The sequence below is a fragment of the Oryzias latipes genome, chromosome 22, assembly GCF_002234675.1.
Source record: "Oryzias latipes chromosome 22, ASM223467v1".
NCBI lineage: Eukaryota > Metazoa > Chordata > Actinopteri > Beloniformes > Adrianichthyidae > Oryzias > Oryzias latipes.
The window spans coordinates 14,662,910-14,675,625 of NC_019880.2; the positions used below are offsets into that span (position 1 = coordinate 14,662,910).

At 41.2% G+C, this 12,716-nt stretch overlaps 1 protein-coding gene across 2 annotated transcripts in view; it reads left to right on the forward strand.

The window, feature by feature from the left end:
- The first annotated feature begins 5,313 nt into the window (after window positions 1-5,313).
- The window catches only part of akt1 (AKT serine/threonine kinase 1), a 31,448-nt gene continuing 24,045 nt past the window's right edge, over window positions 5,314-12,716 (forward strand). Inside the window, exons 1-2 of one of the 2 annotated variants that reach the window (XM_011490458.3) lie at window positions 5,314-5,566; window positions 9,918-10,101. In XM_011490458.3, coding sequence (XP_011488760.1) covers window positions 10,056-10,101 — 46 coding nt within the window. In that variant the 5' untranslated portion in view covers window positions 5,314-5,566; window positions 9,918-10,055. The remainder of the gene's footprint in view (window positions 5,567-9,917; window positions 10,102-12,716) is intronic. The other variant, XM_004082356.4, reaches the window with a different exon arrangement.

Consider the following 12,716-nt stretch of genomic DNA (forward strand, 5'->3'; position numbering starts at 1 on the left):
AGGAAGGACAACATCTAAAAGTTGTATTGTGCATCAAGTGTGTCTCTGGGTTTCCCTTTGATACACATTACCACTGCTTGACTGCTTTTAAACACTTACCTGAATCTGCCTGGACCCGTCTGACACTCGATTAAATCTAGCCTCTTCGGCTCTGAGTTTTCCGCTATGTTTTATCTGTAAAAAACAGATTACATCACCCTTGCTATAATAATCAGACCATTAGCATCAAATTGCTATATTGTGTGTTTTTTATAGCCTTGACATAGCAATATGACAATTTTTCTAAGCATTTTTAACATATTAGGTCCTTTTCAGTCACTTTTCAGCAAACTAAAATTGCTTTGCATTTCCTACTAAAAGTGAGAAACATAAGTTGAGACAAGTTAAGTTTGTTTTTCTGTATTCTTTGACATTGCAGAAAAAGGGGGTGTGCAATAAAGACAAACCTTTGTTCCAAGAGTGTATATATGCTTTTCAGTAGAGGTGAGAACTTTTTAAAGTTTAAAAATATACACATTTCAGAATGTTTTCATAATTTCGTCAGAATATGTTTGGAAAAGTCCCTACTTTCCCACTCACTCAACGAATACGTGAAAAGGTAATTACTAGAATGTAGTTTAGCTCCACAGGCTAAAAATATTCATTGGCTTTAGTGATACTTTTGCATGAATCTTGAAACTTAACCACATTATGTATATTAATAGATCCCAATGGTCATAAAGATGCTGAGATGTTGTGCCATCTTGATAAAACCTTCCATCTTCAAGTCAATATTACACTGTAGAGTGATGGGGTTTTTTTCGATGAAATTTTGTGTTTACACATTTCTCAATAAAAAAGATCTTTGATTCTGGGCAATAATTTCCCCTAGTTTTGCTGAAGGTGAACAATGATCTAGGTTCTCCCCACAATAGAAAGCTAATAATTTCATGTTACATTTTTCCAAACATCCCAAAATCATATGCAACTTAAAAAAAACTTCATTGAATTAAACCTCTTACTTTGCTGTCTACAAAAAGAGAAAATGTTTTCTCCAGTTATTTAAATGTGTCCCCTTTTTCATTTGGATCCAATTTGTTTTAAGCTTATTTAGGAAATGTGTTAAATGGTTTGCATTGTAGACTGCCCCAAAAGAAGCTGTTGGATGTATAAAAAAGTCAAAGATTAGATAAAAATAGAAACAATACTTATGTCAACACAAATGAATGTAAACTCCCATAGCTAAACAGCTAAGAGTGTTTTTTTATTTATTAAGTTAAATTTATTTCTATATAATGACATGCTGATTGAAATATTGTTAAAAAGTAAATATTAATAGATAGATAATTGTCATGATCTTACTTGGCAGACCCAAATCCTGGAACCCGGAAGAAAAATCAGAGATGCGTCAGGTAAGTAGTAATGTTTTTATTCACAGTCAGTGATTATGATGTCCGATAAAAAGCTGGAATCTTGACTCGGAGGCGAGGCAGGCTGGAGGGTTCGGCGGCAGTAACCGGATGATTTGGCTTGAACAGGATACGAGGATTGGACGAGGAGCGTAGACAGACGACAGTGACCAGAGGAGCACTTATGGTGATCTTTCCTTTAGGTGAGTCGAAGGATAAGATTTAACGAGAGGTAAGCAGGGATGAAACGAGAACATGAGTCGACCAGACTCATGTTCTCTCTGTGACAGAAACAGAGGTGGTGAGTACCCTAAGGAGACTTTGAAGGGAGACATCCCCATGGCAGTAGAGGGGTGAGTGTTGTGGGCATACTCTACCCACACCAGGTATTTGAACCAGTCAGCATTGTTCTGAGCAGCCAGACACCTGAGTGCCGCGTCCAACTCTTGGTTCGCCCTCTCCACTTGGCCGTTAGACTGTGGGTGATACCCTGACGAGAGACTGACAGGGCGGAACAGAAGGTTTCCACACCTGTGAAATAAACTGAGGTCCATGGTCCGACACAATGTCACTGGGAATGCCGTGATGGCGAAAAACTTGGTTAACCAAGATGTTGGCGGTTTCAGTAGCGGAGGGGAGCTGAGGAAGAGGGATGAATTGTACGGCTTTGGAGAAACGGTCAATGACTGTGAGGATTACCATATTGCCTTGGGATGGTGGTAGTCCAGTCGCAAAATCCACAGCGATGTGGGGCCAGGGACGACTGGGAGCAGGAAGGGGCAACAAATGTCCAGAAGGTGGAGAGTTGGAGGCCTTGGAGCGAGCACAGGTGGTACAGGCTGCAATGTATTCGTGGACATCTTTCTCCAAGGAGGGCCAAAAAAAAAAGTCTCTTGAGTAGACCAATAGTCCCCTCAATGACAGGCAATCTGGGATGCATGTCCCCAGGTGAGTACTTCTGACCCAAGAGAATCGGGAACAAACAAAGTTCCAGGAGGGTATGGTGCATGATTGGGTCTCTCACCTTGGGCTTGTTGGACCTTGGTTTCTATGTCCCAGGTGGGACTGCCCACAAAACAGGAGGTAGGGATGATGGTAGACTCTGTGGTGGATCCTGTGGTGTTGCATTTTCTGGAGAGCGCATCTGGCTTGACATTGCGGCTTCCAGGACTGTAGGTAATGGTAAAATTAAAACGATCGAAGAACAGGCACCAGTGGGCCTGACGGGAATTCAATCGTTTAGCACTTCGTAGATTAGCAAGATTTTTATGGTCTGTCCAAACTAAACGGTTGTTCTGCCCCCTCCAGCCAGTGACGGCATTCTTCTAGTGCGAGCTTTATAGCCAACAGTTCACGGTTCCCGACATCATAATTTTACTCAGCGGGGTTGAGTTTGCGGGAATAGAAGGCACATGGTTTGAGTTTTCCAGATGAACCCTCAGGTTGAGAGAGTACGGCCCCAACTCCGGAATCAGAGGAGTCGACCTCGACGTTGAATTGTTTCTGGACGTCAGGTTGAATGAGTATAGGGGCGGAGACAAAAAGTTCCTTGAGTTTAGTAAAGGCAGTGTCAGCTGCCGGAGTCCAAACGTATGGTCTATTGACAGAGGTGAGCTCAGTGAGGGGTGCTGCAATGCTGCTGTAATTACGAATAAATCGCCTATAGAAGTTGGCGAAGCCCAGGAACAGTTGTAATTTCTTTCGTGTCTCGGGGATCTCCCAAATGGTATGGGCTTCGATTTTGGCTGGGTCTAGTCGGATGTTACCAGCCTCAATAATATAACCCAAAAAGGGAACGGTGGAGACATGAAACTTACATTTTTCTGATTTAACAAATAATTGATTTTCTCATAACCTTTCCAAATGAGATGGACATGGTGTTTGTGTTGTGTTTGATTGGTAGAGTAGATGAGATTATCATCTAAGTAAACGAATACAAATCTTTTGAGGAAGTCACGGAGAACATTGTTTACAAGCCTTTGGAATACTGCGGGGGTGTTAGTGAGTCCGAAAGGCATGACGAGGTATTCGTAGTGGACCAAAGGTGTATTAAAGCCAGTTTTCCATTTGTCGCCTTCTCGGTTGCGAACCAGATGATAGGCATTATGGAGATCTAACTTGGAAAAAAATACGTGCCTCTTTGACTGAATCGAAAAAGGAATCAATGAGTGGAAGTGAATACTTGTCTTTTACTGTTATTTGGTTTAACTCACGATAGTCAATGCAGGGTCTTAAGAATTTGTCTTCTCCACGAAGAAGAAACCTGCACCGACCGGAGAGGATGTGGGACGGATGTGACCCAAGGAGAGAACTTGCTGGATATAATTCTCCATGGATATTTTTTCAGGACCTGACAGATTGAATAATTTTCCTTTAGGGAGGGGTGCGCCGTTAAGAAGTTCGATAGCGCAGTCATACGGCCTGTGGAGTGGCAAGGCGCTAGCTTTGGTCTTACAAAATACCGATTTAAGATCATGTTAGCAAGAAGGTACTTCAGACAAATCTATGTTTTCTTCAGAATCAGGTTTGGATGTAATGGTGGACGGAATAGCAGAATGAAGGCAATTAGTCATACAAAAGGTACTCCAGTTGGAAATGCGGAGAGTAAACCAGTCAATATGAGGGTTATGAAGTTGGAGCAAGGAGCACCCCAGAATTATAAGGGTCTGAGGAAATTGAGTAAAAAAAAAATCTATGATATTCTCTATGGTTACCGGAGGTGAGAATGAGAATAAGTTTGGAACGATTCGTGATCCGGGAAAGTTGTTGACCACCTAACCCGGCAGCGTTGGAGAGTCGAGTGGCCCGGTGGGTAACGTGAGTTGTTTAAGGAGATGCTGATCGATGAGGCTGTGTTCAGCGCCAGAGTCAATAAGAGCCCTATATTCGTGAATGAAAATTGGGGAGAGATTCTACAGGAACAAAAATAAATTTATTTTCTTTGGAGTTTTCAGAATTATCCCCCCGTGGCCAGTCATCTAACAGGGGGTACTGGAGTTTAAACGGATGGTGCATTGTGATACTAAGTGACCAGAGTTCCCACAATAAAAGCATAACCCCTCTTTTAGAATGATAATAATATTGAAAAAGTGTCAAAAAATGTATACTGTATGTAATAAAAGTAAATACTTATGTGTAGTGCATGAAAATAAGGGGCATAAATAAAATGTACCTTTTTTTATATATTTTACTGGAAAGATCAAGTTTTTTCCACACCAAGCCTTGCATATTTATCATTCTTGACATTTAAAGTCTTTACTGATTTATACGTATTTTAACAAAAAACACATTATTTGTTCCAACCAGCTTTATATTTGTTTAATCGTCCTATCCAACTGCTTTATATTTGCTATAAAAAATAAAAATAAAAAACAAACACACACACACACAAAATTGAGACAAAAACTTATTTATTTGGTGACATTCATGCATTTATTTTTGATTCACTTTTTCCAACGTGTGCTTTTTTCATGTTTATTCTGTGACAAAGACTCTCAGCATCTTCCTCTCAGCCTCCTTCCTCCTCATCCTATTTTCTTTTGACAATCATCCTTCAAATTCTGCACTTTCACTTCTGCCCTGGACCTGTTGTTTTCTCTGAGTGATCATACCAGCAAAGATTACAGCCACAGCAAATTAACAAAAATGAATCACCACTGACTTCCTACAGTAAATCAATCTTGAACAGAATCTCATGTTCCATGAAGTGAATCAAGTCATTCATTGCAGGAAGGACCCCTTCAAACATTAGCGGGACCTCTGGGGGTCCAAACACCCGCTTCACCACCAGATAGAACACAGAGGAGTTCATCAAGTGCATCCAGACCTCGCAGACCCGCTCCATTAAAAAAAAAAAAAATCATTTCTCCCAAACGGGACAGCAGAGATCCAACGGCTCGTCTTGTGGAGCTGATAAAAGACCAGCGCTAGGACCCGGGAGAGCCGGGCCGCCACAGAGGCATTGCAGACAGCGCGTTTGGGAGGTGTAGTGGAAGAAAGGCAAGAGAAACGGAGTAAATGAGAGACTTCTGTGCACATTGTTGAAGGACTTACCAACTCAAAATACCGCCGAAACGGCCCACTGTAATGAGACGGACACGCTGTTGAGTTCCCGCACAGGTAAACGGCCGCGTTTTCCGTCGCGTGGTTAAACTGCAAGAGGCCGACAGCCAGACAGGGTAGGTCCCCATTGTACTTACATGGGATGCGGTTATTCTCACCCAAGCTGCCCTGCTAGGCCCCATATCCTTTTTTTATCCATTGCGAAGTGAAAACCCCCGAAATGAGACACTTTTATGGCTCTTTTTTGTCGCCGTAGAATCGCCGCGTTCCAGTTTAGGGCTTATGAACTCGTTGTGGTTTTGCACCAACCGCAGAAAGACACTTTTTTCAGACGCTAATCATTCATTTTTCGTTTCTTTGTGAAGACTCACGGAAAATATTGACGTAATTGGGCCTTAAAGAAATAAAAGAATAAATAAAAAAAGTTGAGTCCAAACTAAATGCTCAATAATAGACAGAGCAGCTCATTCATTGTTATCTATTAGCACTTTGTTTACTGCTTCTTCTTCTTGAGCTCAGAAATGCTGCCACACATTTCAGCTTCAGCTATTAAAGGTTTGTTTCTATCACTGTCAACAAATCTTTGCTGGGAATTGTCACCCTGCACTCTTGAAAACGTGTCCTTTCAGTCATTTTATGTTTTTTGGCCTCTGGCTTTCGGACACCAGGGAGGTCTCAAGGAGAGGCCTCAACTGTTATTTTCATGTTTTCCTCTCCAGTAATCAGTTCAATGACATAATGCTTGTTTTTATGGTTTCTACTGCCCTCACTGTCATTATTCCACCTACAGCGATGACTGTTACTAAAAGCATCCCATTTAGCCAAAGGTAGTTTATTTTCTTTTCTTTTTTTTCCTCCCCAGCAGTCTTATAGATGTGGAGGTGCTGCACATGGGAACAGGACAGCCTTCATGGAAGTGTGAAATCATGTTTGACTTCCGTCTCTGGAAGTTTCCAGAACATTGTCCCCAGGCGGGCTGTTCTCTTGAGTGTCAAAGTTGTTTTGTTGGTCATGAGATTGCATTGCCTCAGTTTGTGTACACAAGGGGACGCGACATGTGACCCCCGGAGAGGACGCAACAAGCTGGCGTGGTGATGCAGCCAGTGACTGCTGGGCTCTCCCTGTTTTATTTAGAAAATACCAGCAGCCTCCCACCCAATGCCCTCGCAGCTTCATTGACGCAAATGTGCCACCGGTTGCATGCTGGATCAGAGGGTTGTTGCTTGAAACGTTTGGTTTCTGCAAAAGAGACTCCCAGATGGTCCAGGCTGTTGCGCAGGTGAGTCAGGTTGCCTTCAAATTGGCTTCTCCATCGTTTGATGGAAAAAACAAAAAAACAAAAACAATCACATCAGAGAAGAGCTCAAAGTTGAGCTCTGAGCTGCATCTGTACACTTCTGCACAGCCTGTCTGGACAGCCTGAAAGTGAAAACAGTTCTGGGAGTCATAAAGGGTTTGCTGTTCATGTCATCACAGGATTAAGCTTCTTGCTTGTCAAGATTGCTCCTACTGTGGTTTGGTATTTAGTAACAACTACTCCACTTAGCCTTAATATTATTATTATTGGTGATGTTATTTTTTTAAGGAACCTAAAAGAGGAACGCTGTACGGTGTAGTAGATCACACCAATGCCTGTTCCTATTGTGGCATTTAAAGCACACCAAGCATTGCCTCAATGTTTTCTTTTGCCAGGATCAGGGGAGAATGTTTGATCTCGTCTTTCTTGTAATGATTTCAAAAAAGAGTACTGTTCTACCTGTGTAACCACAAACCAGCTGCCAGGTTTTGCTTACTAAAACGGAAACAGAAAAATGAGGAAAACCAGATTTGAATCTATTGATTTGGAGTGAATTTGGTGGTGTCTTGATGACTGCTTGTTTTTTCTTTTTTGCTTCCTGCCTCTAACACATGGGACGGTTGTCTCTGTCCTCCCAGTCACAAGCAAACTATTTGACATCTTTTGCTTCATAGCACTGATTAGTATTGAAAGGGGTCCCCCCCCCCCCCCCCCCTCTCCCTGCAAAGGTTTAGATAGAAAAATGAATGATTGAAAGCGTCTCTGACATCAGGGCAGCCAGGCAGGCGGTGGCCCACCGGACTGCAGATCATGTGACCCGCTGTCAGGGTACTGGGTTCATTCAGTGGCTGCTGGCTGCAGCCCAGCTTTTCCACACAGCAGAGCCGCAGCAGCGACAGGTCGCTCCCGGTTTAAAAACAGCCAGATCTCTGTTGTGGCTCCAGAGTCAGACTTGTGTGCAGTGTCGCCATTTTGGTTTGTGCGACGGCTCCCGGTCTGTATGAAGGTATGAAAGCACGCATGCCGGTGTCACAGAGTCCGCCTTAAGATGCTGACGTGATCCCAACTGCTAGAGTGATTAACTGCGCTCTGTCTGTGTGCTTTTTACAAATCCACGTGCGCAGTGCTTCACACGGTGGCTGTGTGGGACAACACCAGCCACTGTGCAGTAAACACAAGCGGCGGCTTCAAGAGACTTCGAAGGTTTAGTCAATGATGGAAGTGAGAATGAAGCTGCAATAACAGACGCGCTCATCAGATATTAAATGACAGATGTTATCAAGCCCCGGGGCAGTTCTGATATGACTCGTAGGCTGTCGAGTCACATTCACTTCCTGTTGATGTCAAATAAGCTGGATGAGGTTAGCCAGGCAGATCTCTTTCGATGTGAGCAGGAAAAACAAAATTGATTCCCATCAATAGTCAGAAATTGCCTTGTGCAGGACATTACATTTGTGTGTGCAGTCATGGCAATTGAACCTTGTTGATGTCTCTTGCCTGATTCAATGGTGTCTTTATGAAATAAAGAAGGGGTAAAGGACCAAAAGGTCAAGTGTTTTGGAAGGGTTGGCCTTCAGCTCGTTCAAAGTGTGTTCTGTGGGTAACAGATAAGTGTGATGGAACTTAGCCTTTTGTGTCAGCTGACTGCAGTTTCACCATGTCTGTTAACACTCTTAGTTTTCCTTTAAGTGTCCTTCAGTCTGAATGCTGTACTCTGAACACAAAACCACTCTTATTCTCTGAATGGGATGCTTTTCGGTTCCTTATGAGTACTAATGACGACCGACTTTTATAGTAAATGTTTAGTTTTCAATTAGGTCATGTGATTCTTTGAAAGGTGATGGCATTCCAATGTGAATTTTGGTAAATCTGATCAACTGATCGTTGACCTGACTCCAGATTTTGAGGCCAACTTCTCTTGTTACATGGGATGAAATAAATCCATCAATTATTTAGCCGAAAATTATATGTCTTATTGATGCCATCTTGATGACACCATAATTCATAAATTGCCATGCTTACTGAATAATAGTAAATATCAGTTTGTAGAACAGATCTTGAGTTTTTTATTGCTGTTTTTAATGAAACTTTAACTGGTTTAAATGTAAAGACTTGGGTGAGCTTATGGCTCCTTGTTGTGATTTTATCTCACAAGATGATTTGGTATAAGACGGGACTGTGTTTAAAAATCAGTCTTCCTTTAATCTTTAATATCAATTCATCAAATAAATATAGCAAATTTCTTTTAAACTAGTTTCTTTGATAGTTTTTGAGGTTTAACAGCTCTTTTGGTGTAAAAATATACATTTTCAAAGGTATACTTTTGCCCACCCTACTTTTTTTAATACATATTCCAACAAAATTGGTTTTGGAATACAAATGACTAAAGATTATGTATTTGATCAGCTTAAATCCTGAATTTTTGAATAGAAATAAAATCATTTTTTGTGCATTGGTAGCGTTTGTATCAGAGAAAATGACAATAACGCAACAAAACAATGAGTCGGAGATGAAGGCTTATTACTTTGAAACTTCTTCTTTGACATCAGAAGCCAAAGTGATGTTATATGTAAGCATGACATTTAGTTTAGTGGCAGTTTTGTTCTTCCTGCTATTGTTTTGCTCTGCCATCTTAACGTTGTTAACATTTCCCATGTTTGAAGTTCCCATAGAGGGCTTCATAGTGATACGTTTAGCACAAGCGTTGGACACTTCCAACGAATGGAATTTATACATAAATTAAGTTCTTTCTTTTATCTCAAGCATCATGTAACCCAAAACAAATGAATTCTGTTGAGGCTGTTTGTAAAAATGTCCGAGAATGACTTCATTTCTGTTCAGGTCAGAGTTGAAAGGAAAACTTCTCGTCTGTCGGGAATGGCTGTGTTGGTGAACAACATGGAATTGTCCAAATAGAAAGACTTCATTCAGAGTGGCAAAAACCACGGCCTTGGATAGTTATTCAAACCTTGAGATGCAGCAGGTTTCGCATGTTTAGGGATCTCTGTTGCAGCCGTTGCATGTTCTCCTCTAATTGGGCCGTAAAGTGCAAGGAGTTTCGCGATTCCACCGCCTTCCCTCGATGATGTTGACCTGAGGGTTAATATTCAGACAAATGAAAAAAAAAATATTTTACTGCAAAGTGGGGCTAATTTTTACTTTTTCTTCAGCTAATAGGTTACCACCATTGAGAGGGCGGCTTTAAACCCTGGGACCCCATCTCCAGGCTCCTGCACAGGGCTGACTGAAGGCAGCAAGGTTGTGTCTGTCCCTGTGGGAAACCTGGATCCTCCATCCTGCCCACCAACATGACCAACGTGGTGATTGTCAAGGAGGGATGGCTGCATAAAAGAGGTAAATGCACAGCCTCACTCTAGGACCTAATTCTAGCCTCATCACCATTTTGTTATCTGTTTTTTACAAGGTCTTGATCATTTTTGAACTTAAGTAACTCATGAACTTAAGTATCTTTATGCACTTCAAAAACTTTGTCCCTTTGATCATATTGTCATGTTTCAGACATCCCAGCTGTTCAAACTTGCAGGTTGGCACGCAACAAAATATTTAAGGACCATGAAATATCTTTATCCCTCACAAAAATTTGCTAATCTCTTGCTGATACATGTTGTAGAATTGGGATTGCATTCTTTGGAATTTCATGTGTCCTTTATGTTGTAATTTTTTTTTTCTTCTGTAGAATGTCTTTAGCTAGTGATCTAGATGATATTTTGATTTATTTTATGATGATTAGCTATTAATATTTACCTTTGGGGCAGTGCTTGACCCTCTCAGTATATGTATCTTGAAATCTGAAGAAAGGAGCTACCCAGTCCCCGTCGTGGCCCCGTTTAGCTCGTCTGACAGTGTTGTGTGGCTCTGTGTCGGGCAAGAGTCCTGTTGTTTGGCTGAAAAGGCATTCCTCACATACCTGCTGGCTTTGAGAAGCTTTATTTGTGCATTCTCGCTCTGCCTTCTACTGCAGGTCTCTCGCAGGGCCCACTCCATTAAACAACATGGGCAAAAACCTCTTCAAAGGTGCAGAAATCCTCCCGGGCCCTGAGCCAGATAACCAAGACTTACTGGAAGAGACAAAAGCAAGAGTCACACTTTAGGGATAAGGTGAAGGAAGCAGGTTATAGGAATAGATTGAGACTCCAGTGCTGCCGTGGCGTGTTGCTCGTTCGGCCTAAGGCACACACCTGCATCCTTCCATCACGTTTAAGGATGGAATATTTGCCGTTGATCATCTTTCATTTATGCATCGCTTCTAATTCATCAGCAGCACCTGAACTTGTAAGAGTCACATGGAAACGGCACGCAAAGGTGTTTGAATCTAATTTGATCCGACTTCTCAAGATTTATTATTCGTAACAACTGTGAACTGTTGAAGTCACAGCAAATAAGGGGTTAAAGCATTTAGCTATCTAGAAACAACTCAACAAAGGGTATCGTTAACGAAGATTTGAAGTTTTTTTTAAATACTTCACCTGATACAATAATCCTCGGCAAACCTTTACTCTCATGGTTCCTGTTTTCCACGTATTTTTGGGAAAAAGATGTGACTCTAGCTCGACAAATGAAAATTGAATACAATACCTAATTATTTGTGATTCAACTTTTGAAATAGCATTGACAACAAGGGATCCCTATTAAATATTATGATTCCAAAATGTGTTAGATTATTCAATTTATAAAATAAAAACATTTTATCAATTTAGTTTAAAAGGAAATCATATTTTTAGATTCAAAGGGGAAAGGCTAAAGGGAAGGATATGTTTTTTGGTTGAGAAGTTAACGTCAAATCGTTTTTATTTTTACAAAACCTAGCTTCGTATAAATAAGATGCTGGTTTGAGATGTTTTTAGCAGTTTAATGAGCTTCGTTGTGCAGAAAGCTTCTCCTTTAGTTGCCGGTATTGTCTTTCACTGGGTTTTAAACAGCTGCTTCACACTCAGAAAACCTAAATCAGATGTATTTCTATGCTAAAGTTGCTTTGAGAGCTAGATGGTTAATCATGACTTTTTACTAAATCTTGCAAAAATAATTTTTCATTCCTTCATCACCTGGAAAATCTTTCTAAAATTTCTTGTTCTTTTAATAAAGAGTAAATATTTGTGTGAATGACAGTTGAACATTGAACGCATCATAAATATGCCTTTTAATTTGTAAAGGAAATTGCTAGCAAATTCTTTAGTTTTGTCTTCTAAAAGTTGTTTGATTTTGTTTTTCAGTTTTTTTTAAATATGAAAGAATTTGTAGGCAGTTATGTTTAATTCAAAAAGAGTCCAGTAACATCCTTACAGTAAAAAGGGATTTGTAGTGTACATTATGGCCGTGTTTGTTCTGTTTTTTGTTTTTTTCTTTACGCCACATGATTGCTGCATTTTCATTTTCCACACTTACAGCAGTGCTTCTGGGAACAGAACATTCTAATACGCTGCCAGTGTAAAATATAACTACCGTTAGTCAAACAGTGACCAGCAAGAAAGTTGTGAAGCTGACACGCACTCACACAACTGCCGACAACCCTTTAGCCGTGACACACACTAAACAAACAAGCCTTCAGAAAAAGTAAGTTGGCATGCGGTCGAGGCCCAGCAGCTGTGCCCTGCGAAATGTCACCCAATTCCTCTGTTTTGATGGGAGGACGTCTGCTAACTTCCTTGACAGGAAGGCTTTTAGTGTCTCGTCACTGTCATGCAATCTTTGCCCCCAGAGCCACTGCACAGAAGGTGAACCTGTGGTCGGCCTGTCTCGCTGTCCATCACGTCAGCCCAGCAGCACACTCGCAAACCGTCTCCCCATCCAGCCCCTTAAGGAAAGCCTTTTTGTGTGGGAGCGCCACCCAAGTGACTCAAATCTCCACGTGGGCGTGATAATAAATGGCTTAAACAACCCCACCATGCTCATTATTACCATGTGTGCACTCAAAACATCAATTTAATGTCTTAGACCTTCGTGTTTCTCTC